The 24,693-nt window shown below is 33.9% G+C and overlaps 1 protein-coding gene across 1 annotated transcript; it reads left to right on the top strand.

Annotated features, from left to right (window-relative positions):
* The first annotated feature begins 1,480 nt into the window (after nucleotides 1-1,480).
* LOC123271894 lies at nucleotides 1,481-24,684 on the top strand. Its single transcript, XM_044738477.1, has 6 exons — nucleotides 1,481-1,634; nucleotides 14,330-17,029; nucleotides 21,939-22,718; nucleotides 24,001-24,088; nucleotides 24,171-24,321; nucleotides 24,505-24,684. Exons 1-6 carry the CDS (start codon nucleotides 1,481-1,483, stop codon nucleotides 24,682-24,684), a joined length of 4,053 nt encoding a protein of 1,350 aa, XP_044594412.1.
* Nucleotides 24,685-24,693: the final 9 nt, after the last annotated feature.

Here is a 24,693-nt window from a genome sequence, read left to right on the forward strand (position 1 = left end):
GTTATTTTCTTGGTTCAAGAATTTTTCTCTTGAATTAAGTTAATTTTTTTTTTCAGTGTAGGTTTCCCAATCTTGGCTAACCCTTGGGTAATCATTGTGGCCGTGACTGGGTGACCCAGTTCTGGCCCAGGCTCGGGTAATAATTGGGCCGACCAAGGCGTGGTTGCCCAGTCTTGGCCCAAGCTTGGGTCACCGATGAATCGCCAAGGCTAGGTTAGCCAGTCTTGGCACAAGCTTGGATAATTATTGGCATGGCCGAGGCTGGGTTAACCAGTTTTGGCCCACGCTTGGGTCATCAATGAATGGCCAAGGCTGAGTTAGCTAGTCTTGGCCCAAGATTGGGTAATCATTGGCATGGCCGAGGCTGGGTTAAACAGCCTGGCCCACGCATGGGCCAATACAGGTACGCCGAAGCTAGGTTTCCCAGTACTGGCCCAAGCCTGGCCCCTTTGTCAACTCTGGGGGTTTTCTGCATGGGTGGAGGATCTGTTTGATTCAAATCTACTTCGCCATGACAGCAACAATCATTAAAATAATTATATTTATTAGCGACTTTTTTAGTAACAAAATGTTTTGCATTACAATGTCAACATTTAACAATCATATCACCAATGATGTAATGCTCTTGAATTTCATCGTTATTGTTTGCTACTGTTAAGTTTTTTTGATTCGGTTGTCTTAAAGGCTGATTTTGATTTGGATTGTTATCATTAGGAAACTCGGTTTGATGAAGTTCGTCGTTTGGTTTACTATAATTATGATTAGATTGACAATATTGAGATGTCGTTGATTCATACGAAGATGGAGAATGATATGATTGTCTTCAGAATATTGATATTCTGATTTTGTCGAAAACGATGTAGGGATTGACGTAGAAAAACCGTCATGTCCCTAGCGGTTTTGTAAATGCCGAAAAAATGTCGCAATTATACAGTATTAATGCGATATTTTTTCAGCATTTTTTTGGTTGTTTTGGTCATTTTTTTTCATCGAAAAATTACGGAACATTTACCGTAAAAATGCGATACATTTACGCTGAAAATGCGGCATATTTACGGTAATAAGGCAGTAAAATGACTGTATTAAAACCATATTTAAAAAATGGTGTCAAATTAAATAACGCTCGGACTGGGATTCGAACCCAGAACCTCCTGGGGACATGTCGGCTACTCTACCATTTGAGCTACCCGGTCTATACCATATTGTTTTTTTGCTTATTCTATATACATTAAGCCACACCGTCCATCTTACGATGAGCATATTTAAAATTAAATAATATAATTATATATGTTGTAACGTGGTAGATTTTTATTCGACGCCCAATACTTGGGGTATTATAGCCTTCCAGGCTCGAATCCAACGTCGTGAATGTTATGTGTGAATGAATGAAAATTTTACTAATTTTTATGAATTATTTTGTATAAATACGTAACGCTGGGCGAGTAACAAAGACAGAGGGAGTCAGAGCGAGTACGAGGCTATGCATTGGAGCGACAAGGATAGAGCTACGACGATAATAAGCGAGTACCGAAGCGAGCGAGGCACCGAGCGGCGTAAGCACCCGAGAGGTCTGAGGACAATCGACGCTGCATTGCCGCACGTTCCAATACGACGATCACTATCGATGACAGTTGGTTAGTCAGTACTGCAGGAGCAGAGGTGACTAAAGACTGTCGTGGAGGTCCGTTGACTGTTATACGGACCTAGATCAACTATCGACGGGGATCATTTCCAATGGAAAGGAAGACTAGCGCCGCCAACTTCAACGAAAGAAGAAGCGGGTACTTCTCTATGAGAAAGAGGATTCGAGACTGGACTGTTGATGGATTCGGACGCGCTTTTGCGCGCTCCGCAACCTAAAGTTAATTTCGAAGTATTGTCGCGATTTTGTTCACTTGAAATTAATTGATAAATTGTATTGAAGTATTTATTTTTTTTTAAAATAATTTATTTATCGAGTCGACCGCATGAAGCTTTTCCGAGCTGCTACGATGAGGACGACGCTCAATTGCTTGGTAAGCCGACGTTCTTGTTCAGTGTTGAATCCAGCGTTTCGAGTCCACGTTGTAATTTTGTAAAGATTTTGATTAACAAAATAATACGCGAGGATTCAACGCTTTACGATTATTTTTTTTTGTAATGCTGTTATTACATAGTGTGATTGCCGATGTATGAATGTGAGTGTGAGAAATAAAATTGAGGTGACGACGTTTTAAATTTGGTTTAAAATTAAGAGAAACGTTAAGGTACGACGTTTTAATAATTTTGTTAAAAGTTAATATCGACCTCCGATGTATATTTTGTTAAATAAATTGTTATTTTTTTCTGTTAAATTCTTCTGAATTTATTTCGAGTAATTTTAAGAATTTTCGTTTAGTTTGCTGTCCTATTTTTTAACGACGAGTATTTCAGCATGGCCCGCTACCCTGAGGAAGAGGTAAGAGCTAGCCGAAGTCGCAGTAGTAATTAATTAGAGATCATTCTCCTGGCGCCCTTTTTTTAATAATAATTCTTTTTTTTAGTAAGCCAAAAATTTCCAATATAAACGGTGAGCCTGGCTTGGTAAATCCCCGGGTCAGGTAAAACCCCGTTATAATGTGAAACAATATAACTATTTGATTTTAGAAAATTTGCAATTTTCTAAGTGAGAAATTAAAAATTGAAATTAAAATTAGAATATATTTACTTAACATATGGGTCATTCCACCAAATAAGAACATTTTTACGGGGCGACCCTCGCAGATTATGTTTAAAATTTATGGAGGTGTTTTCTATAATAAGAAATAAATTCCCGACAAGTTTCAGCCCTTAATATGCAGCGGTTCTGGAGTTATGATTTTTTGAAATTTTGAAAAAAAATTTTTTTTAACTTTTTTATTAATTTTTCTGAAGAAGAAAGCTTTTTTATTAAAATCCGTGAAATATCTTATCTTGTGGGAAAAATGCTCAGCTTTTGAATGAAAATATCCATTTTATTATAAACACATCAGAAGACCCTTTGAAATCCAATTAAAGTGGAAAAATTGATTTTTCTCAGTGTACGGTGCAAGGTACATCCAATTTGACTTTTTTTTCTGAAAAATCAGAGTTTTTTACACAAATTATATGGTTTTCACGATGTGCATATTTTTTGTTCAATCGCAATTAAATTAAACGTAAAATCTTTATAATTAAAATACTTTTATTTTTGACCTTTTTTCAGATGTTGATACAGTTTTAATAAGAGCATATCCAATTTTATCATTTATCGGTAAAAGTGTGCAATGTCTGTGTACCCTTTACCGTTTTTGATAAAGAATATCGTACGTCTAACACATTTTTTTTGTCTAAATAATCATCATTCGTTATGAAAGTAAAATCAACGCCTGTAAAATTCTTGATTGCCCAGGAATTCAAATCTTGTGGTGCCAGTATATGTTTTTTATTTTCCATTTGTAATGAAGCTCTAGCAGCATGTTGTTTTACTGGACCTACAAGCCCATCGCATGGTCCTTTGCCATGGGCAGTCGCAAAAAAATGCCACTCAACGATGATTCTAAAGTCAGCATAATATTAACATAAATTAGTAAATATTTTTTTATTTTTAAATTGCTGAGATGCTCCATCTGAGAAGTAAAAAATCCTTTCAATAACAGTAAATTTTTCTCTTAAAAAAGAAATCAATTGTTCTTGAAATAAATAAATCAAAACTGTGTCATGTTTAAGGCAATCTGAGATACCAACTAAGCCTAAAGGCTTAATAGTATCATTTTCGTTTTAGTAAACCACCATTTGAAATATAGTAGCTTGGTCATTATTCCAATGATAGCCTTGAGCAGCTTCCTGCACAACAAACGCAATTTTCTACCAAGTTAAAAACTACCGCTAATTCACCACTCTTCAAATTTAATTTCGCATTAGGGAAAAACCGACTTTGTATTTTTACTATAAAGTCATGTTTTAAAAGTTTCTCAAGTTGCGTCGCTAAGGTATCAATAAAGTCATCGGAATCCGAAATAACGTTTACAATGGTACATCGATCGGTTGATGTCCACATTTTAAATTCGATTTCATTTACATCAAATTCTTTAAACGATGGATGAAAGTAATTAATGATTTCTTCATTGTTTGGACATCTATTACAACTTCTGAAGAAGCACGATTCCGTTGGATTATTACAAATCAATTTATTCAATAAATTTTTATAAATTGATTAAGTTTCCATAATCCAATCAGTATTTCTCGCAAATTTTGGAAAATTACATCCTAAATAAGAAAATGGAATCGTAGTTGTGAGCGCCATCTGCATTGTATAAACTCAATTTTTTAACGAGCAGTTTGAAATTTTAAATATTTAACAGAAAATTATTTTACTATCCCGAATAATCGTATAACGCTTAGCCGATATAACGTTTAATTTAATTGTGATTGAACAAAAAATATGCACATCGTGAAAACCATATATTTTGTGTAAAAAGCTCTGATCTTTCAGAAAAAAAAGTCAAATTGGATGTACCTTGCACCGCACACCGAGAAAAATCAATTTTTCCACTTTAATTGGATTTCAAAGGGTCTTCTGATGTGTTTATGATAAAATGGATATTTTCATTCAAAAGCTGAGAATTTTTCCGACAAGATAAGATTTTTCGTGGATTTTAATAAAAAAGCTTTCTTCTTCAGAAAAATTAATAAAAAAGTTAAAAAAAATTTTTTTTCAAAATTTCAAAAAATCATAACTCCAAAACCGCTGCATATTAAGGGTTGAAACTTGTAGGGAATTTATTTCTTATTATAGAGAACATCTCCATAAATTTTAAACATAATCCGCGAGGGTCGCCCCGTAAAAATGTTCTTATTTGGTGGAATGACCCATATATATTATTTTATATTAATTATCGCTAAATACCTAATTAAAAAATAATATTTTACATATTTTTTATTCAAAAACAGTATTTGTTTTTGCAAAGTAGCGATGGAGAATAAAAAGCAAAATTTGAAATTTTTCATTTTATTCATTTCTAACAGTAGAAGTGAACTAAAAATAAAACTAAATCTTTAATAATTGTCCATTATGTCAGAAAATATTCGGCAAAATTACTGTATTATTACGGTAATTATTTGGAATTTTTTGGGTAAAATTTGGGCATTAATGCGGTAATTGTATAGTATATTTTTGGTAACTGTACAGCATAAGTGCAGTATACAGGGTGTCCCAAAAGTCACGGACGCCATTGTAGCATCTGATGAAAAAAATAATTCTAAGACGAAAAGTCCTTAGCCATTTTTCAATTAACCGCATAGATAATTAATTATTAATTAAAAATAACGTCTCTTTATTTGTTAGAGAAAGAAAGTAAAGTATGTGCCAAACAAAGACACAACTAACTGTATGACTAACTAGTTTCTATAGCTAACGTAGTCACACATATTTACTTACACATTCGCACGTGCAAGCGTCTTCGTTGGAACGCACTTGACTTGACACTAGTGCTCTCTCTCTCTCTCTCTAACGCATAAAAGGACGTTATTTTAATTAATAATTAATTATCTATACGTCTAATTAAAAAATGGCTAAGGACTTTTCGTCTCAGAATTATTTTTTTTATCAGATGCTACAATGGCGTCCGTTACTTCTGGGACACTCTGTATACTGGATAACTACAGTATAAAAACTGGCCAAAACAACTATAGTTTAACCGCATTATTACCGAATTATAACGGTAAATATACGGCATGAGCATAAATGCCGAAAAATTACGGTATTTTTACGGCATTATCAAAACCGCGAGGGGTACAGTAGAGCAATAATAATGATTGGATCTCACATTGTGTTGTTTGTTAGCTGTTATTGTAGAGACTGTTTCAGGTATAAATGACTTTAATGGGGAAGTATTGTGATGCATAGGATTGGAAATCAGATTGTTATTTTCTGGGTATCTAAACAATGATATATTACCTGGCGTAGACGGAAGATTTACAAAATTGTTCATAATATCATATAAAGCAGAATCTGAGGGACAGTTAGCATTGCCAGAAGGTGTTATAGTAACATTTTCCGAATTACTATTTATAATATGATATCTGTCGAAATTATTTGAAGATGATCTAATATGAGAGGATTTATTGGGTGGTTTTTTTCTTTAACAATTTGTGGATTACATTGCCTTTTCTTTTTTTTTTCGCATCGTATTCGTTTAATGTCTTCTTCTTTCCTCTATTGTTCGTATAATTTTACGCCGTTCCATATTTACACAACAGTTGGTTGCTAACGATAATAAGAAATTTATTTTCAACTTTCAATTAATAAAATAAAATAGTATTTTATATAATTTATGTTACTTTAATACATGAAAAATATGTGATAATAATAAATATTTAAGATGATAAAAAAAATTCCATCAATCAACAATAAACTAATATGGGTCATTCTATGTCAAATCGACCCCTTTCGATTTGGATAAATTTTGATCAGAAGTTTCTTTTTATCATATAACGAAGTTCTGCCAAAGGAAAAAAAATAAAAAAATTTTTTTCAAAAGATATCCAAATTCAAAATTTAGCGATTTTTCCAGTTTTTCAATTTTGTTTTTGTAATATCTCGAACGCTATTATAGATACAGGAATAGGCTTTCGTTTGTTTGAAAGGGGACACTTGGGGCTATTGAAAAAAAAATATTTTAGAAAAAAATTTCGAAAAATGCCAAATTTGTCAAATTTTGAATTTTTGAAAATCGTCAAAAATGACGACCGCCATTAAAATTTTGGCTCAATTTTTTTTGTATAATACCTTGCACTGATCTTAAAAGATCCTGAAATTTTTGGAGAGGTGTTTTTTTTTTCAAAAATATGAATTTTTTAATTAAAAAAAAAAATTTTTTTTTGTTTTTTGCAACTTCTAAATAAGGTAAAATTATGCAGATACATAATATTGTAATTTTTAGCATTTAAAAATTGAATGCATGACGTGGGAATATTAAATAATAAATTTTATTTGAAAATTATTGATAATGTGATGATAATACTGAAATCAGCAGTCGCTTAAAATTTTTTTTTTTTTTTTTTTTCATTAATTAAATTAGAACTAAAAAAATATTTCCAAAAATTGCACTTATAGTTTTTCAAAAAAATCTTCTGCATGTAAAATTTTTCTTTTAATTTCCAAAAAGTGCATTTATCGTTTTTCGAAAAGATCTTCTAATTTTATTTTAATTTTTTAATTATAATTCTTTCAATGATTAAAATTGTCAGGTGTCTGCTAATTTCATTTTCATACATGATGAACTATTTTTTTTATAAATAATATATGTATAAAAATTAATAAATGTTATACTAAATAATAAAATTCTAATATTTCAAGAGGAAAAAAAACTTCATGATGGCTTCACCTATTAGAAAAAATTATAAATACTTTTCGTAAGTGGTAATATATGTAATATAGTACTTAAAATAATATAGGGACCCTACAACCCCACTACTTACTCCACCCGTACACGTGCTAAAAATTAACAATAAGAATAAAATTATTTGTATTTTTTGCTAAATTTAATCCGTTTTGGATTGTTCTAGTAAAATTTTAATGAAATAAAAAATAATTGTATTGGTATTTTTATTTTTTTTTTTATTTTCCTGGTAATTTAAAAATATATATCTATATATATATATATATATATATATATATATATATATATATATATATATATATATATATATATATATATATATATATATATATACATATAGACACAGTGACAACATCGCGAGGGTAGTCAGGGAAGCTTCCTATGACCTTAAAACGTCGAGATCTGATGAAAACTCGATTTTTTCAAAACAGGGTGAAAACAATAACTTCCTAATTTTTGAAAATCTTCGATTTTGTTAGTGGGAAGTTAAAAATGTCGCAGTGATTTTAAAAAACACTTGTTTTCAAATCTTTTATTGACGATATCTTTTGAACTAATTAACCGATTTCTACGTTTTTGGCGGCAATCGACGCGGTTTTTTAAGCTCTATAAATTATGCTATGTCATCAAAAGTGATCCGAGAAGAAATGACGAAGTTATGTGAAAAAACACTTTTCGGTTTTTTTCGGTTTTCTTTCGTTCACGCTATCTCTCGAACGAATCAACCGATTTTGATCGGGTTGACGCCGATCGGCGTGGTTTTTCAAGCTTAAGGGCGAATTAGTTTTTGAAGTTGATCGATAGAGCCGTTTAAAAGATATTCCAAAAAAACTACTTTCAAAAATGATTTTTTTCTTATTTTTTTTAAGATTTTTCAAGATTTCTTAAAATCTATCGGTCCGAATCGGTTCAAATTCTCAGGAAATCTAAGTTCAGCGTAGCCCTTTCGAATGGCACCAACCGCGATGAAATCGGTTCAACCGTTCAAAAGTTATAAGCGAGTCACATAGTCACACACACACACACACACACACACACACACACACACACATACATACATACAGACATAGTGACAACATCGCGGGGGTAGTCAGGGAAGCTTCCTGTGACCTTCAAACGTCGAGATCTGATGAAAACTCGATTTTTGCCAAACGGGGTAAAAACAATAACTTCCCGATTTTTGAAAATCTGAGATTTTTAGCGGGAAGTTAAAAATAAAGAAGGAAGTTAGAAAATGTCCAGAAAATAATATTATTGATCTACATTGACGTACATTTAGCTCTAAATTTCGGTTCATTTTCAAGCTACCTTCTCTATTTTTAAAAAAATATTAATGTTTATTATTGTAATTGTAATAAGATTATTTAATATAAGTGCGGCAGTGATAGCTATGCAGCTGGCGTATGATTCGGTTGATCACCCAATCTATGCAGCTTTTAGAGTGGTTAGTACTTTGATGGGTGATCTTCTTAAGAATACGATTGGCCTGCATGAACATCATTGTTGTTAGGTATAAGTTAAAGGCTCATTGATCACTACAATGCAGAATTTTAGTGATTAATGAAAATTTGCCTATCACCGATTGTACTGGCGTGAGTTTTCTCTGTGGTTTCCTCATGTCACTGTGTTCCGCCGAGTAATGGGACACAGGGTAGATACGGTACAATAAAGCACATGTCGGTCTACAGCCGCAAAATATATATACATACAAATAATTAAATAAATTTTGTTTGTCATTGATAAATAATTAATACCGTAATTAATTTATAAAAAAAAAGTTTATTAATATATTAACACATAATATTTAATCTTCATCTTCATCTTCAATAATCATCTTATGGATTGCAAGAATTGGTAACTCTTCAACTATGAATTCGTTCGAGAAAGTGATTTGATCGAAGAATATTCTAAATTTTGAGTCGGATAGAAATTGATCATTGATAGTTGGGAAGTGACAAACAAAATCCGCAGCATTTGAGATCGTCGCAATCTATATTAATGATCAATTTTTTTTTATATAAATTCAAAATGGATGCGATTAAATTGAGAAGAAAAAAATAATTTAAATGACGGTAGAACTTTGCTTAGACATTACTTGATTTTTGTTTATTCTTAAACAATGACGAAGTGGAGCATTTTCAACTGCAAACAGATAATTATATGAACGCATTCCCGTTAAAATAAAAACGTAGTAATTTCTTCCTCCATAAGTTTGAAAACCATATATTTCTTCTACATAACCACGAAAACTGAATCGATAAATGTAAATTTACGTAATGTGTCTATCGTTATCTATTTAATTATTTTTATACCTGTTATTTCTTCTATAAAAGTATCCGTCATTTGGATGAATAATAATAAATGAGTCCCTGATTAAGTTTACGACGTTATCATGGTTATTCATCTTTCATAGGTTATATCAATCTGTCGTTTAATAGATAGTCTTTTGTTTTATCATTTGTTTTCTTTGGTTATGTTAGTCTGTTATTTAATCGATCGTCTTTTTTTAAAAACAAAAATAACATAATACAATTTTAAGGTTAGTTGAATGAAGAAGAAGTTTATAATCAGTTCATAAAGAAGATACGTATATTCATTATATTTTTAGTTATAATATTTATTTATCTTTTAATAAGATATATATTAATTTAACATTTGTGATAATAAGTGTATTTATAAATCGAATATTAAATATTTATAAATTGTGTAAAAATAGTAAAATTATGGCGATAAAAAGAAAAGCTCAAATTGGCCGATCGACACGTAGAACGAAGAGACAAAAAATAGTACGTTCACAACAATTTGTCGATGAAGCAATTGACGAAAATATTGTCAACGACAACGATATAAATAATGAAGAAATTAGAGAAAATAATATCAATGATAACGATGATATTAATAATGAAGATAATAATGATATTGATAATAATAATAATAATAATAATAATAATAATAATAATAATAATAATAATAATAATAATAATAATAATAATAGCGGTGCTTGCTACGTGGCCTCCAAGCGGCGCATCGCGGGAAACGCAGACCATAACACCAGGTCTGTAGGCGAACGACGTAGCCGATGCAGTGGGCCAACTACCCACTGCATTGAAATACTGAGTTACAACAAGGCGTAATCTCAGAAGTGCTCCCCACAACCGGTCCTTTTCGGATGAGGACCATTCATCAGGTGGGAGGAGCACGCCGGACCCGATGAACGATGACGACCCTGGCGCTTTAAGGACTTTCTTTAAGTGGACGGAGGAACTACGAGTCGACCTCTTGGTGTGCTACCAACGTAGCGAGCCGGGGGTGAGCGGTTATATGGCCCGGATGCACACTCTTTGGAGTGATATGCATCCGGAGCTAGAGCATTTTACGCCTAAACACCTGCGTAATTATGCCGCTTATCTTCGGCGTAATAGAAGATCGCTTGTGCCGGATAGAAGGCAGTCTAATAGACTTTCCTTTCCGGCGCAATTACACCAAGAGCGACGCCGTTCCTCCTTGGATGACAACAATCCCTTTATAGGACGGCAAGTAAGTATATCTAAAAAGATAACTTACTCCCAACAACAGCTAGAAGCGGTAAATGAAGATCTCCGTGCAAACATCCTGGAGGATTCCACCCTGCTCACTGTGAGCCAGGTTGTGTATGGTGCAGCAGTTTCGGCTTTTCCGAGAGAGAGACATTGTCTCTCGATCGAGGCAAGGTTGAGACAGCGCATCTCACAACTTGGACTCAAAATTGACAGATCCCGGAAACAGGTCTCCCGCATTCAGTGTGTGATTGAGTTTGAAACAACTCAAAGAGCATACACGCCCCGAATTCGGCGCATTGCTGCTGAACTTCGGTGGCGTCATCACACACTGAATAAGAGTACTCTTCTTGTCATCAAGGAAGAGTCTCTCAATAAATTGCGGGCTTTAGTGACTGCCAAAAAGTCACTAGAGAAAAGGCTGAAGCGGTTGGTCGACAACTCGTTGTTTCGATCCAGCCCTTCACGCTTTCTGACACCAAAGACCGATGTTACCGGGAATTATCCAACACCTGAGCGGGTGGAAGCTTTTTGGACTGAGTTGTATGGAGATCAACCAAACGTGAACGCCAATACTCCAGCTCTGCACGACTTTAAAACATTCTGTCGGGAACACCGTAGACAGAATGCTGATGAAGAGAGCCCTGCAGTCAGTGTGAATGAAGTTCGTTCAGCTCTAAATGGCAGCAAAAATTGGGCTGCCCCGGGACCAGATGGCATAAATGTCTTTTGGTGGAAGAAGTTTACTTCTACCCACCTCCATCTGGCCCGTATATTTACATCGTACATTAGAGCTGACGAACCGATTCCAGACTGGCTCGTGGAAGGGCGAACCGTACTGATACCAAAAAGAGGTGACTTGTCTGACCCAAAGAATTACAGGCCTATCACCTGCTTGAATGCGGTTTATAAAATTTTTACAAAAATTTTAAACAACCGTATTTTGCATGAGATAGAACCTGTATGGCAACAGATATATGAACAGCGTGGCAGCAAAAGAGGCCTGTCAGGTTGCAAAGAGAACTTGATAGTTGATCGATGTGTCACACAAGATGCGATCTACTATCAACGCAACCTGTCAATGGCCTGGATCGACTATCGCAAGGCATTTGACTCAACTTCTCATGAGTTGATTTTATATCTCCTCAAATGCCTGGGGGTCAATCCTGAAATAGTGGAATGCATTCGGCGTACAATGCAGCTCTGGCGAACGCGTTTTCACATTGGAAGTGGAAACGCATTGCACATAACCGGAGTTGTAGAGTACAAACGAGGGGTCTTCCAAGGTGATTCCTTGAGCCCTCTGCTGTTTTGCATCTCACTGCTGCCTATATCTGTTGCTCTCCGTAAAACTCGTGGGTACTCTGTGGGGCCTCCGGGTGATCGAAAATACTCGATTACCCATCTGCTTTATATGGATGACCTGAAGCTGTATAGTGCTGATGAAGATCATCTACAGGCGGCCCTTAACATCGTAGCAGAGTACACGCGGGATGCCGGAATGTCTTTTGGGTTGGACAAGTGTGCGGTCGTACATCTGGCGAGGGGTAAGTGCTCTGTTACGGGTGATGATGTCGAGTTGGTAGATGGGAGCGTTTTAAGACAATTAGACGCCGGAGAGTTGTATAGATATCTAGGAATGGAAGAGCACCGCATGCATGCGGTCTCCGAAGTCCAAGCAACTCTCCGTAGCGAGTATGTTAGGAGACTCCGGAAAATTTGGTCCTCCGAACTTTCCGGCAAAAATAAAGTCTCCGCTACTAACACGCTCGCTGTCCCAGTCTTACTATACTCTTTCGGTGTCTTAAAATGGGCCCGAAAGGATCTGCGAGATCTCGACATCAGAACCCGTAAGACTATCAACATGAACCGGAGCATGCACCCCAATTCATCAGTCGCCAGATTATACCTCTCCCGGTCGATCGGTGGGAGAGGTTTGCAGAGCTTGGAGCGGCTTCACGATCGTTTAGTCCTGGGTTTAACACACGAAGTTGTCAATTTCACTGCAGATGAGGATGACTTTCTTATGCAAATTGTTCATAAACATGAGAATGCGCATAAGGGGTCGTTCTTATATAAGGCAGCAATATATGCGGCAAGAACCCTTGGTCTTGGAGAAATAAACGCTCTTATGGAACTCCGAAAGGAGGAATTCAAGAGCGCCATCAGGAACGCCGAGGAAAAACTACTCCTAGGCAAACTGATGGACAAGTCTATGCACAGCGTGTTCTTCAAACACGTGCGTGATCATGGCTTGTCCACCCAGCTGACGTTTTCCTTCTTAAAGTCAGCTGGCCTGATGTCCGAGACTGAAGGGTTCATATTTGCTTGCCAAGATGGTGTCATTAACACTCTAGAGTACCGTAGCAAGGTGCTCCAGGTGCAGCTCCCGGACACGACCTGCAGGGCGTGTAAACAACATCCGGAGACGCTTATGCACATTTTGTCAGCATGTCCTGTGCTGGCGAGAGGTGCATACATCCAGCGTCACAATGCTGCCCTGAGAGTACTGTACTACTATCTTCGTCACCGCTACGGTATTGACGTGACACCGGTGCTGCCTTATCTGCCAGGAGATATTCCCCAGGTTGTTGAGAATGACAGTTGCAAAATTTATTGGAACATGCCGTTTGCAACAACTCGGCGGATAGATCACAACAAACCTGATATTGTGCTCTTCGACAAGGCTACTCGTGACATTTATGTCATTGAGTTCTCGGCCCCGGCTGAATACAACATCTCAGCCAAAGAAGAGCACAAAAGACAGATATATCAGGATCTCCTGTTTGAAATTGGCAAACTTTACCCAGGTTACCGTGTCAAGCTCGTCGTCCTGATTGTTGGCGTCCTCGGAGGGATGAAACAGTCTTTTGTATCCTCACTTGCCAGAGTTCCAGCTTGCTCATCAAAAGCTGAATTCTTGGCGGTCAGGATGCAGAAGGCTGTCATACTAGGTTCCCTCCGTCTACTTAGGAAAATGACTTTGGCCTGCTGTGATCACTAACCGCCTTGTTGTGCGGAGTGGTCCAGCAGTAATGGATGGAGCTCAGGCTGGGCCCTCGGAGAATCGGACTCCGGGGACAACCCCCCTGAGCATTTAATAACATAATAATAATAATAATAATAATAATAATAATAATAATAATAATAATAATAATAATAATAATAATAATAATAATAATAATAATAATAATGCAAGTAATATCAGAAACAACAATAACAATAATAGTAATGATTCTAGACCATACAATCAATCTTCATGGGGAAGGCAAAAAAAAAATAGTGCATTTAATTATGACATAAGAATTAGTTATGAGAGTGATTCTACTTTCCATATTGGAAAGATGTCACTAATTTGCTCATATTGTTCTGCGTTACGGTGGAAAGATGAATGTTCTTCAATTTGTTGTTCAGGTGGAAAAGTATCTCTACCTCCAATTTTACAACCTCCTCAACCACTTTACAATTTAATAAAAGGATTACACACCAAGTCCAAACATTTTCTTGAAAATATACGGAAATATAATGCTGCTTTTCAAATGACATCATTTAGAGCTTCTAAAATTTTTAATGATACATACATGCCTACGTTTAAAGTTCAAGGACAAGTTTATCATACTATTGGTAGTATTTATCCTGTTGAAGTAAATCAAGAAAAGTTTTTACAAGTTTATTTCATAGAAGACTTGAATCGTCAAGCTCAAACTAGATGTAACAATATCGATAATATTGACAACGATTTAATAACAAAACTCCAATTGATGCTTCATCAGAATAATATCTATGTACAAAATTTTAAATCGGCTATTGAATGTGTCCCACGTGATTGTGTTGATTTAAGAATTATTATACGATCAGATAAAAAACCTGTTGATCAACATACGCGAAGATATAATGCACCCACTTCAAATGAAGTTGCCGTATTAATGGTTGGGCAAGAATTTAATAAAAGAGACATCGTCCTTAATCTTCGTAACAATACTCTTCAACGTATAAATGAAATACACCGTTCTTATGATTGTTTACAATATCCTTTAATTTTTTGTTACGGAGATGACGGATATTCAATAGATATTCCACAAGTCAATCCTGTTTCTAGACAGCCAATTCAAAATAAAACTGTATCAGCTATGTCATTTTACGCTTTTAGAATTATGGTTCGGCATAATAACCACAATCATTTGCATTATTTTAGATCAGTATTTAGTCAATTTTTAGTCGACATGTATGCGAAAATTGAATCAGAGCGCTTAGCGTTTATACGAAATAATCAATCCAAATTACGCGCTGAAAATTATATTTATTTGCAAGATGCTCTAAGGAATGACGAAAATATAAATGAAATTGGAAAATTGGTAGTACTACCGTCTTCATTTACGGCAGGCTATCGTTATATGCATGAACGAACTCAAGATGGTATGGTTTATATTAGAACATTTGGAAAACCAGATTTGTTTATAACTTTTACTTGCAATCCAAAATGGAATGAAATTGCATGTGAACTTTTACCAGGACAAAAATCTCAAGATCGCCATGATATAATAGCAAGAGTATTTAGGTTAAAGGTAAAAAAATTAATTGATTTAATTACAAAAAAATATATATTCGGAGAAACATTAGCTCATATGTATACTGTTGAGTGGCAAAAACGTGGTCTTCCACATATACATATTTTGGTATGGCTGAAGGATAAAATAAAACCAGAACAGATTGATACAGTAATTAGTGCAGAGTTTCCAAATCCAAATGAAGATCCAATTTTATTTGAAATTGTAAAAAGTAACATGATACACGGTCCATGTGGTCAAGTAAATCCGCAATCCCCATGTATGACTGATGGAAAATGTACTAAAAAATATCCAAAACAATTGATTTGTGAAACTCAAACTGGTGATGATAATTATCCAAAATATAGACGAAGGAGTCCATCTGATGGTGGCTTCACTGCAAAAATAGTAAAACGGAATGGTGAATTTGAAGTCGATAATCGATGGGTAGTGCCGTACAATCCCTTACTATCACGATTATGTAAAGCTCATGTTAATGTTGAGTACTGTAACTCTGCAAAGTCTGTTAAGTATATATGCAAGTACATGAATAAAGGAACTGACCAAGCAACTTATTCAGTTAGTAATGAAAATGATGAAATCCAAATTTTTCAATCGGGTCGATATATAAGTTCTTCAGAAGCTGCTTGGAGAATATTAGGTTTTCCAATACATGAAAGAAATCCAACAGTATTTTATTTAGCAGTTCATTTGGACAATGGTCAAAGAGTTTATTTCAATCCGACAAACATACAAAATTTGGCAATACCTCCTCCGAAAACTACATTGACTGAATTTTTTAATCTATGTTCTAGAGATGATTTTGCTAGAACTTTATTATACTGTGAAGTACCTTCTTATTATACTTGGAGTTCCCATGAATTTCACCGCCGAAAAAACGGTGAAAATATTCCTAATTATCCAGGAATAAAAAAAAGTTCTGCATTAGGTAGAGTTTACACTGTCCACCCAAATAATTTTGAATGTTATTGCTTAAGAATGTTACTTCATCACATACGTGGGCCTACATCTTTTGAATCATTAAGAACTGTTAATGGTCAAGTATATGAAACTTACCAAGCTGCCTGTGCTGCACTTAAATTATTAGAAAATGACAATCATTGGGATCAAACATTAGAAGAAGCTGTTGTATTCAACATGCCATTTCATTTAAGGAATTTATTTGTTATTATCTTAGGATTTTGCCATGTTGCTGAGCCGATCCAACTGTGGTTAAAATACAGAGATGCAATGGCTGAAGATATATTATATCGCTTCAGACAACATAAAAATGATAATGAACTCGACTTTAATGATGACATTCACAACGAAGCTCTAATATTAATTGAAGATCAATTATTCTCAATAACTGGGAAAACATTGAAAGAATTTAATTTTGCATCACCCGTAAGATCAAACAGACTACATTTACAAGGCAGTTATCACAGAGAAACTAATTATAATATTGAAGATTTATTAAACTCCATCAATGAAGATGAACCAAAATTAACCGATCAACAACAGAACGTTTATACTAAAATTTTAGAAAGTATAAATGAAAAGCAAGGTAAATTGTTTTTTTTAGATGCTCCTGGAGGAACCGGAAAAACATTTCTACTAAATTTATTGTTGGCTAAAGTAAGGGTAAACGGAAATATTGCACTAGCTGTTGCAAGTTCAGGAATAGCTGCTACTTTATTGACCGGTGGAAGAACCGCACATTCTTTATTTAAGTTACCATTAAATTTAAATCTTGATGAATCTCCAATCTATATATATATATAGGAGACTTTCTATAGATATAGATAGTCACTCATCACGATATCTCTGGAACTATAAGACCTAGAGACTTGAAATTTGGTAGGAATATTCCTTTCGCCGAGTAGAGGTCAGCTAAGAACGGATTTTACGAAATTCCATCGACAAGGGGGGTTGCGGGGGCGTTAACAATGAAAAATTCCCGTTTTTAAACCATAGCTCCTATCGACTCCAAATTTAGTAGGAATCTTCTGTAAGAAATGTAGAAATAATCTATAAATAAATATTACAATATCTCACCCTACAGAGGGTTGCGGGGGTGGGTATTAACAATGAAAATTTTTAATTTTCAAGCTATAGCTCCTACAGACTCCAAATTTTGTAGAAATTTTCTGTAAGTGATATAAAAATAATTTATGAACGAATTTTACGATATCCTACCCCACAGAGGATTGCGGGGGTGGGTATCAACAATGAAAATTTTTAATTTTCAAGCTATAGCTCGTACAGACTCTAAATTAGATAGGAATTTTCTGTTAGAGATGTAGAAATAATATTCGAATGAATTTTAAGATAGCTCACCTCACAGGAGTTTGCGGGGGTGGGTGTTAAAAATTAAAATTTTAAATTTCCAAGCTATAGCTTCTATAAGCTCGAAATTTAGTAGAAATATTCTATATGTGATATAGAAATTATCTGAGAACGGATTTTACAACGATCGAATCAACTCCAATAATGATCGCGGGAGTGGGTGTTTAGAGATCGTCTCAAAATGGATTTCAATGAAGTTTACTTCCGATAGGAATTGTAGGGGTGGGTGTTAAAATCTAAAATTTTCATTTTCAAACTGTAACTCCTAAAGACTCCGAATTCAGTGAGAATCTTCGTGTATGATGTCAAATTCAGCTAAGAATGAATTTTATCAAATTCCAACCCCAAAAAGGGATCGCGGGGGCGTTAATAATGAAAACTTTCCGTTTGTAAAATATAGCTCTTATAGACTCCAAATTTGGTAAGAATATTCTATATATGATTTAGAAATAATTTAAGAGCGGGTTTTATGACAAATCAGCCCGAATAAAGATTGCGGTGGTGGGTGTTGACAATAAAAAATCATAATTTCTGAAATATAGCTTCTAAAAGCTATAAATTTGATAGGAATCTTTTATATGTCATGTAGAAATCATCTCAAAACGGATTTTAGTAAATTCTACTTCTGACAAGGATTGCGGGGGTGGGTGTTAGAATTTCAAATTTCCATTTCCAAACTGTAACTTCTACAAACTCGAAATTAGGTAGGAATCTTTTATTTGTCATGAGGAGATCATCTCAAAGCAGATTCCAAAGAATTCTACTTCCGATAGGGATTGCGGGGGTGGGTGTTAAAATCTAAAACTTGAATTTCCAAACTGTAACTTCTGCAGACTCTAAATTTGGTAGGAATCTTTTTGTACGATGTCAAATTCAGCTGAGAATGGATTTTCTCGAATTCTAAATCCAAAAGGGATTGCGGGGGCATTAACAATGAAAATCTCTCATTTCCAATCAATAGTTTCTATGGACTCGAAGTTTTGTTGGAATCTTTTATTTATAATGTAGAAATCATCTCGAATAGGATTTTACGAAATTCATCCCCTACATAGGAGTGCGGGAGTGACAATTGTCAAAAAATTCATATTCTTCGAATACAGTTCCTACAGATATAAAATTTGATAGAATCTTAAGAGAAACAGGCAATTACCGGGATGGCCTCCAAGTTCAACGGATTAAATATTTTGCTTTCTTAATAATTATATTTTCTTTCAACAATCGTCTCTTTGGCAGCGGCGAAAAAGTCATTGTAAGGTTTTCAAAATTTAATATTACATGTAGCTATTCGGTCAACGGACTAAGAATTTTACATACATTTTATTTTTATTGATCACATAATCGATAAATTGTTCTTATTACGGGATCCCAGGAATATAACAGATTAAAATCAATGCATGTTCTAAACACTTGAGGTATGGAAAAGAAATTTGGCTACTTATTATAAGAAAATTTATAAAAACCATGCACAAATAATTTTCTATGAATAATTGATGTCACGGAGGAATTTTTAATCAAAGGCAAAATTAGTCGCACTTTAAGCTAGAAAGATTTCAACTACAATTATGAGACCTGCAATAACTTTAACTGAAACTTTCAATGCTCATTTCAAATTTTTTTCTTCGTGTCAATTGATATTCATTTTTGGAAGAAAGATACAGGAATGTTATAGTGATTGCACATTGAAAGTTACAATGCATTTTAGCTAGAATAATCACATGGATAAAAATACAGGCCAATCCGATGGAATTTGGAATCTGTGCAAGTCAAAACAATACTCCAATTAAATTTCAAGTCTAGATCTAAAAATACAATTCTATAAAGTGCCCAGCGGAGCGGGCGGGTAACAGCTAGTATATATATATATATATATATATATATATATATATATATATATATATAGGAGATCCCATTTTTGAACTCACTCATCACGAAATCTCAGAAAATATTATTTGCCGAGTAGAGGTCAGCTAAGAACGGATTTTACGAAATTCCACCCACAAGGGGTCTTGCGGGGGGGGGGTTAACAATAAAAAATTCCCATTTTTTTTATTAATTTATGTGTGTAGTTATTTGTTTTTTGTTTCTGTCAATAAAACAAAAGACGATCGTTTTTTCGTCATTCTTTTTTTTTCTAGCTTATAAAAAAGTCGGAAAAATGGATAGCATCAACTCTACGCTTTCAATGCTTCTCCATCCACACCACTCCACGCATCCACCCCCCACTCCCACGCATCCACCCCCACTCCCACGCATCCACCCACGCACTCTCACGCATCCATCCATGCACTCACCCACATCTATATATATATGAGATTTCCACGTATATAGCCACTCATCACGATATCTCTGGAACCATAAGACCTAGAGACTTGATATTTGGTAGGAATATTTTTTTTACCGAGTAGAAGTCAGCTAAGAACGGATTTAACGAAATTCCACCCACAAAGGGGGTTGCGGGGGCGTTAACAATCAAAAATTCCCATTTTTAAACTATAGCTCCTATCGACTTCAAATTTAGTAAGAATCTTCTGTAAGAGATCTAGAAATAATCTATGAACGAACTTTACGATATTACACCCCACTGAGGGTTGCGGGGGTGGGTATTAACAATGAAAATTTTTAATTTTCAAGCTATAGCTCCTACAGACTCCAAATTTGGTAGGAATTTTTTATAAGTAACGTAAAAATAATTTATGAACGAATTTTATGATATCCTACCCCAAAGAGGATTGCGGGGGCGTTAACATTTAAAAATTCCCGTTTTCAAACTATAGCTCCAATAGACTCCAAACTGGGTAGGAATTTTCTGTAAGAGATGTAGAAATAATATAGGAACGAATTTTACGATAGCTCACCCCACAGGGGTTTGCGGGGGTGGGTATTTACAATTAAAATTTTTAATTTCAAAGCTATAGCTCCTATAGACTTCAAATTTGATAGGAGTCTTCTATATGTGATATAGAAATGATCTAAGAACGGATTTTACAACGAATCACCTCTAATAAGGATCGCAGGAGTGGGTGTTGACAATAAAAAATGTTCATTTCCAAAATATAGCTTCTGAAAACTCTAAATTTGGTAGAAATATTTTATTTCTCCTGTAGAGATCATCTCAAAATGGATTTCAATAAAGTTTACTTCCGATAGGAATTGTGGGGGTGGGTGTTAAAATCTAAAATTTTAATTTCCAAACTGTAACTTCGACAGACTTCAAATTTGGTGGGAGTCTTCATGTATCATGTCAAGTTCAGCTAAGAATGAATTTTATCAAATTCCAACCCCAAAGGGACTGCGGAGGCGTTAACAATGAAAATCTTTCTTTTCAAAACAATAGTTTCTATGGACTCGAAGTTTTGTTGGAATATTTTATTTTTAATGTAAAAATCATCTCGAATAGGATCTTACGAAATTTCTCTCTCACATAAGAGTGCGGGAGTGATAGTTGTCAAAAAATTCATATTCTTCAAATATATTTCTTAGAGATATCAAATTTGATAGAATCTTAAGAGAAACAGGTAATTACAGGGATGGCCTCCAAGGTCAACGGATTAAAATATTTTCCTTTTTTAATAATTATATTTTCTTATCACAATCGTCTCTTTGGCAGTGGCTAAAAAGTCATTGTAAGGTTTCTAAAATTTAACTTTACATGTAGCTATATAGTCAACGGACTAAGTATTTTGCATACATTTTATTTTTGCTGATCACATAACCAATGAATTGTTCTTATTACGGGATCGCAGGAATGTAACAGATTAAAATGAAAACATTTTCTAAACACTTGAGATGTGGAAAAGAAATTTGGCTATTCATTTTAAGAGATTTCGTAAAATCAAAAATTAAAATCGTAAATCCAAAAATGATTATTCATTTTTGGAGAAAGTCACGGGATGTTATAATGATTGCACATTGAAAGTTACAATGGATATTTGCTAGAATTATGGCATGGATAAAAGGTACAGGCCAATCCGATAGAATTTTGAATCTCTGCAAGTCAGAACAATACTCCAATTGAATTTCAAGTCTAGATCTCAAAATACAATTCTATAAAGTGCCCAGCGGAGCGGGCGGGTAACAGCTAGTTTGTAATATAAGTAAACAAAGTGATGCTGCGAAAGTTTTTAAAGAATGCTCTGTTATCATATGGGATGAATGTACTATGTCACATAAAAGAGCTCTAGAAGCAGTAAATAGAACAATGAAAGATATAAGAAATGATCAACGTGAAATGGGTGGTATAACACTTGTATTAGCAGGTGATTTTCGACAGACATTGCCTGTTGTCAAACGAGGTACCAGAGCCGATGAAGTTAATGCGTGTTTGAAATCTTCTAATTTATGGCCAAAATTCGATCAGTTATCATTATCAACAAATATGAGAGTTCATTTATATGGCGATTTAAACGCCGAAGAATTTTCCAGTATGCTTTTGGAAATTGGCAACGGAAATGTAGAAGAGGAAAATGGTAAAATTAAAATACCTACCGGTATTGGAACAATAGTATCAAATTTAGATGAATTAATAAAAAACGTCTATCCTGATGTAAAAAATTTAAAAACAAAATCAACTACTTGGTTAAGCGAAAGATCAATTTTAACATCAATGAATGATCATGCGTCTAGAATAAATGATATGATTTTGAGTTTATATGAAGAAGAAGAGAAGATTTATTCATCTATTAACACGGTAGTCGAGCAAGATGATGCTACCAACTTTCCCGTAGAATTTTTGAATTCTCTGAATCCACCTGGAATGTCGAATCATATTTTGAAACTTAAAATCGGAGCACCAATTATGCTTATTAGAAATTTGAGCTCTCCAAAATTATGCAATGGAACTCGCCTACAAGTGATATCATTAAAGCAAAATATTATTGAAGCTAAAATTATCACAGGATATGGATCAGGTGACATTATTTTTATACCCTGTATACCAATCATTTGTACAATTATGAATTTCAATTTAAACGTATTCAATTTCCTATTCGAGTATGTTTTGCAATTACAATCAATAAGTCTCAAGGTCAAACATTGAAAATAGCAGGTGTAGATTTGTCAATTGAATGTTTTTCTCATGGTCAACTTTACGTTGCGTTTTCCAGAGTTGGAAATACTGAAAATTTGTTTATTTTAGCAGAAGAAAACATGACAAGAAACAGAGTATACAAAGAAGTATTAGTATAGTCCTATTTAACTTAAATATAGTATGCTTGGTAATTTTATGTAATTCTAAGTAACGGTAAATTACTAGGAGATAGATTAACTTTTAATAGTACTGAATCAATATTTTTGAATAAAGAGAAATATGTTTTCTTTGTACGTTATAATATTAATAAATAAAGTCCTTATCATTTGAATTAAGTGGTATTTATTTATTTATAAAAAAAAATATAAAAATAATAAATAGTATGAACATTTTATAAAAAAAAAAAAAACAAAAAACACCAAAGCTATTCTTAATTTATGCTTTTTCATTGGTTTAACAATGAAAATTTTTATTTTTTAAGCCATAACTCCTACAGACTCCAAATTTAGCTAGAGTCATCTATATGTGATGCAGAAATAATCTAAGAGCGGATTTTACTACAACCAACCGCCGAAAAAGTTTGCGGTGGTGGGTGTTAAAATATGAAATTTCCATTTCCAAATTTTAAACTTCTTCATGTAAGGTAAAAGCCCCAATATATGATCATGTACCAGTATATGATCACTCCATGTATTTGTATACCTATATTTGTGAATATAGATATATAAATACATGGAGTGATCATATACTGGTACATGATCATATATTGGGGCTTTTACCTTATTTATATTTATATTAATTCAATAAAAATGATCATAATAATAATTATAATGATAATAATAATAATAATAATAATAATAATAATAATAATAATAATAATAATAATAATAATTATTATTATTATTATTATTAAAAAAAGGTTAAATAAATCTATGTCATTCGCCTGGCAAAGTAATCCGTTTCATAATTCGATGAGATAGAGTGAATATGTACATTACATGTTGATAAAGAAGAACTAACGTTTACTAATACTTAGTTATACGTTTATAATGTTCGTTGCAACGATAAACATGAAGTTAATAAATAAACAAAAAAAAAATTGAATGGTTACTAGGTTCATTGTTTTTTGCTATTAAAAAAAAAATAAGCAAATAAACATTTAGACCATTCATCTGTCATCAACGCTACTATCAACATCAACTTCATGAATTTTCAACGGTCACCATTTTTCCGGCAAGGGCATCGTTATGAGTATGTCTTTTTTATAATTTTTAATTGAATTTAAAATCTTTTTTGTTTATTTTATAAATTATTGATTATTTTTTTTTTTCAGATTCACTGGGTACGTTCAGGAGCTTTTCGGGTACCGTGAATTACTCTTTACCGACAATTTTTCATTTGATATCCGTGATCGGTCTGGGGATCATGTTATAATGATTGTCGATAATCAACATGAGCTTGAGTCGATTATCGAAATAAATCAGGTAAAAAAAAAAAAAAAGGTTGTGGTTAAACGTACTCTCTGCTCACCGTATTGGTCCGCAGTGGTTATACGTTTAACCATTTCCATTAAAACATTTTATGATATTTCTTTTTCAAATATCATATCGCATTACAGATGCCATCTGGAACTTAATATAATAATATTTTTTTTTTACTTTTCAAAGGTGCTGATGGTTCGCGTGGTCTGCCAGTATGGTCAGAGCTATGATGTCGGTCAAAATTACTCGCGGTTTGAATTTCGAGTTTTTAGTTTCAACTCCGTTATGTTAACGAGTATGTTTTACGTCCTGGCAAACTCAACTTACGAGCGACGAGCCTTCGAATGTGAGATGGAGGAAGATTAATACTAATTT

This window comes from Cotesia glomerata, linkage group LG1 (genome assembly GCF_020080835.1).
Source record: "Cotesia glomerata isolate CgM1 linkage group LG1, MPM_Cglom_v2.3, whole genome shotgun sequence".
NCBI classification, from domain to species: Eukaryota; Metazoa; Arthropoda; class Insecta; order Hymenoptera; family Braconidae; genus Cotesia; species Cotesia glomerata.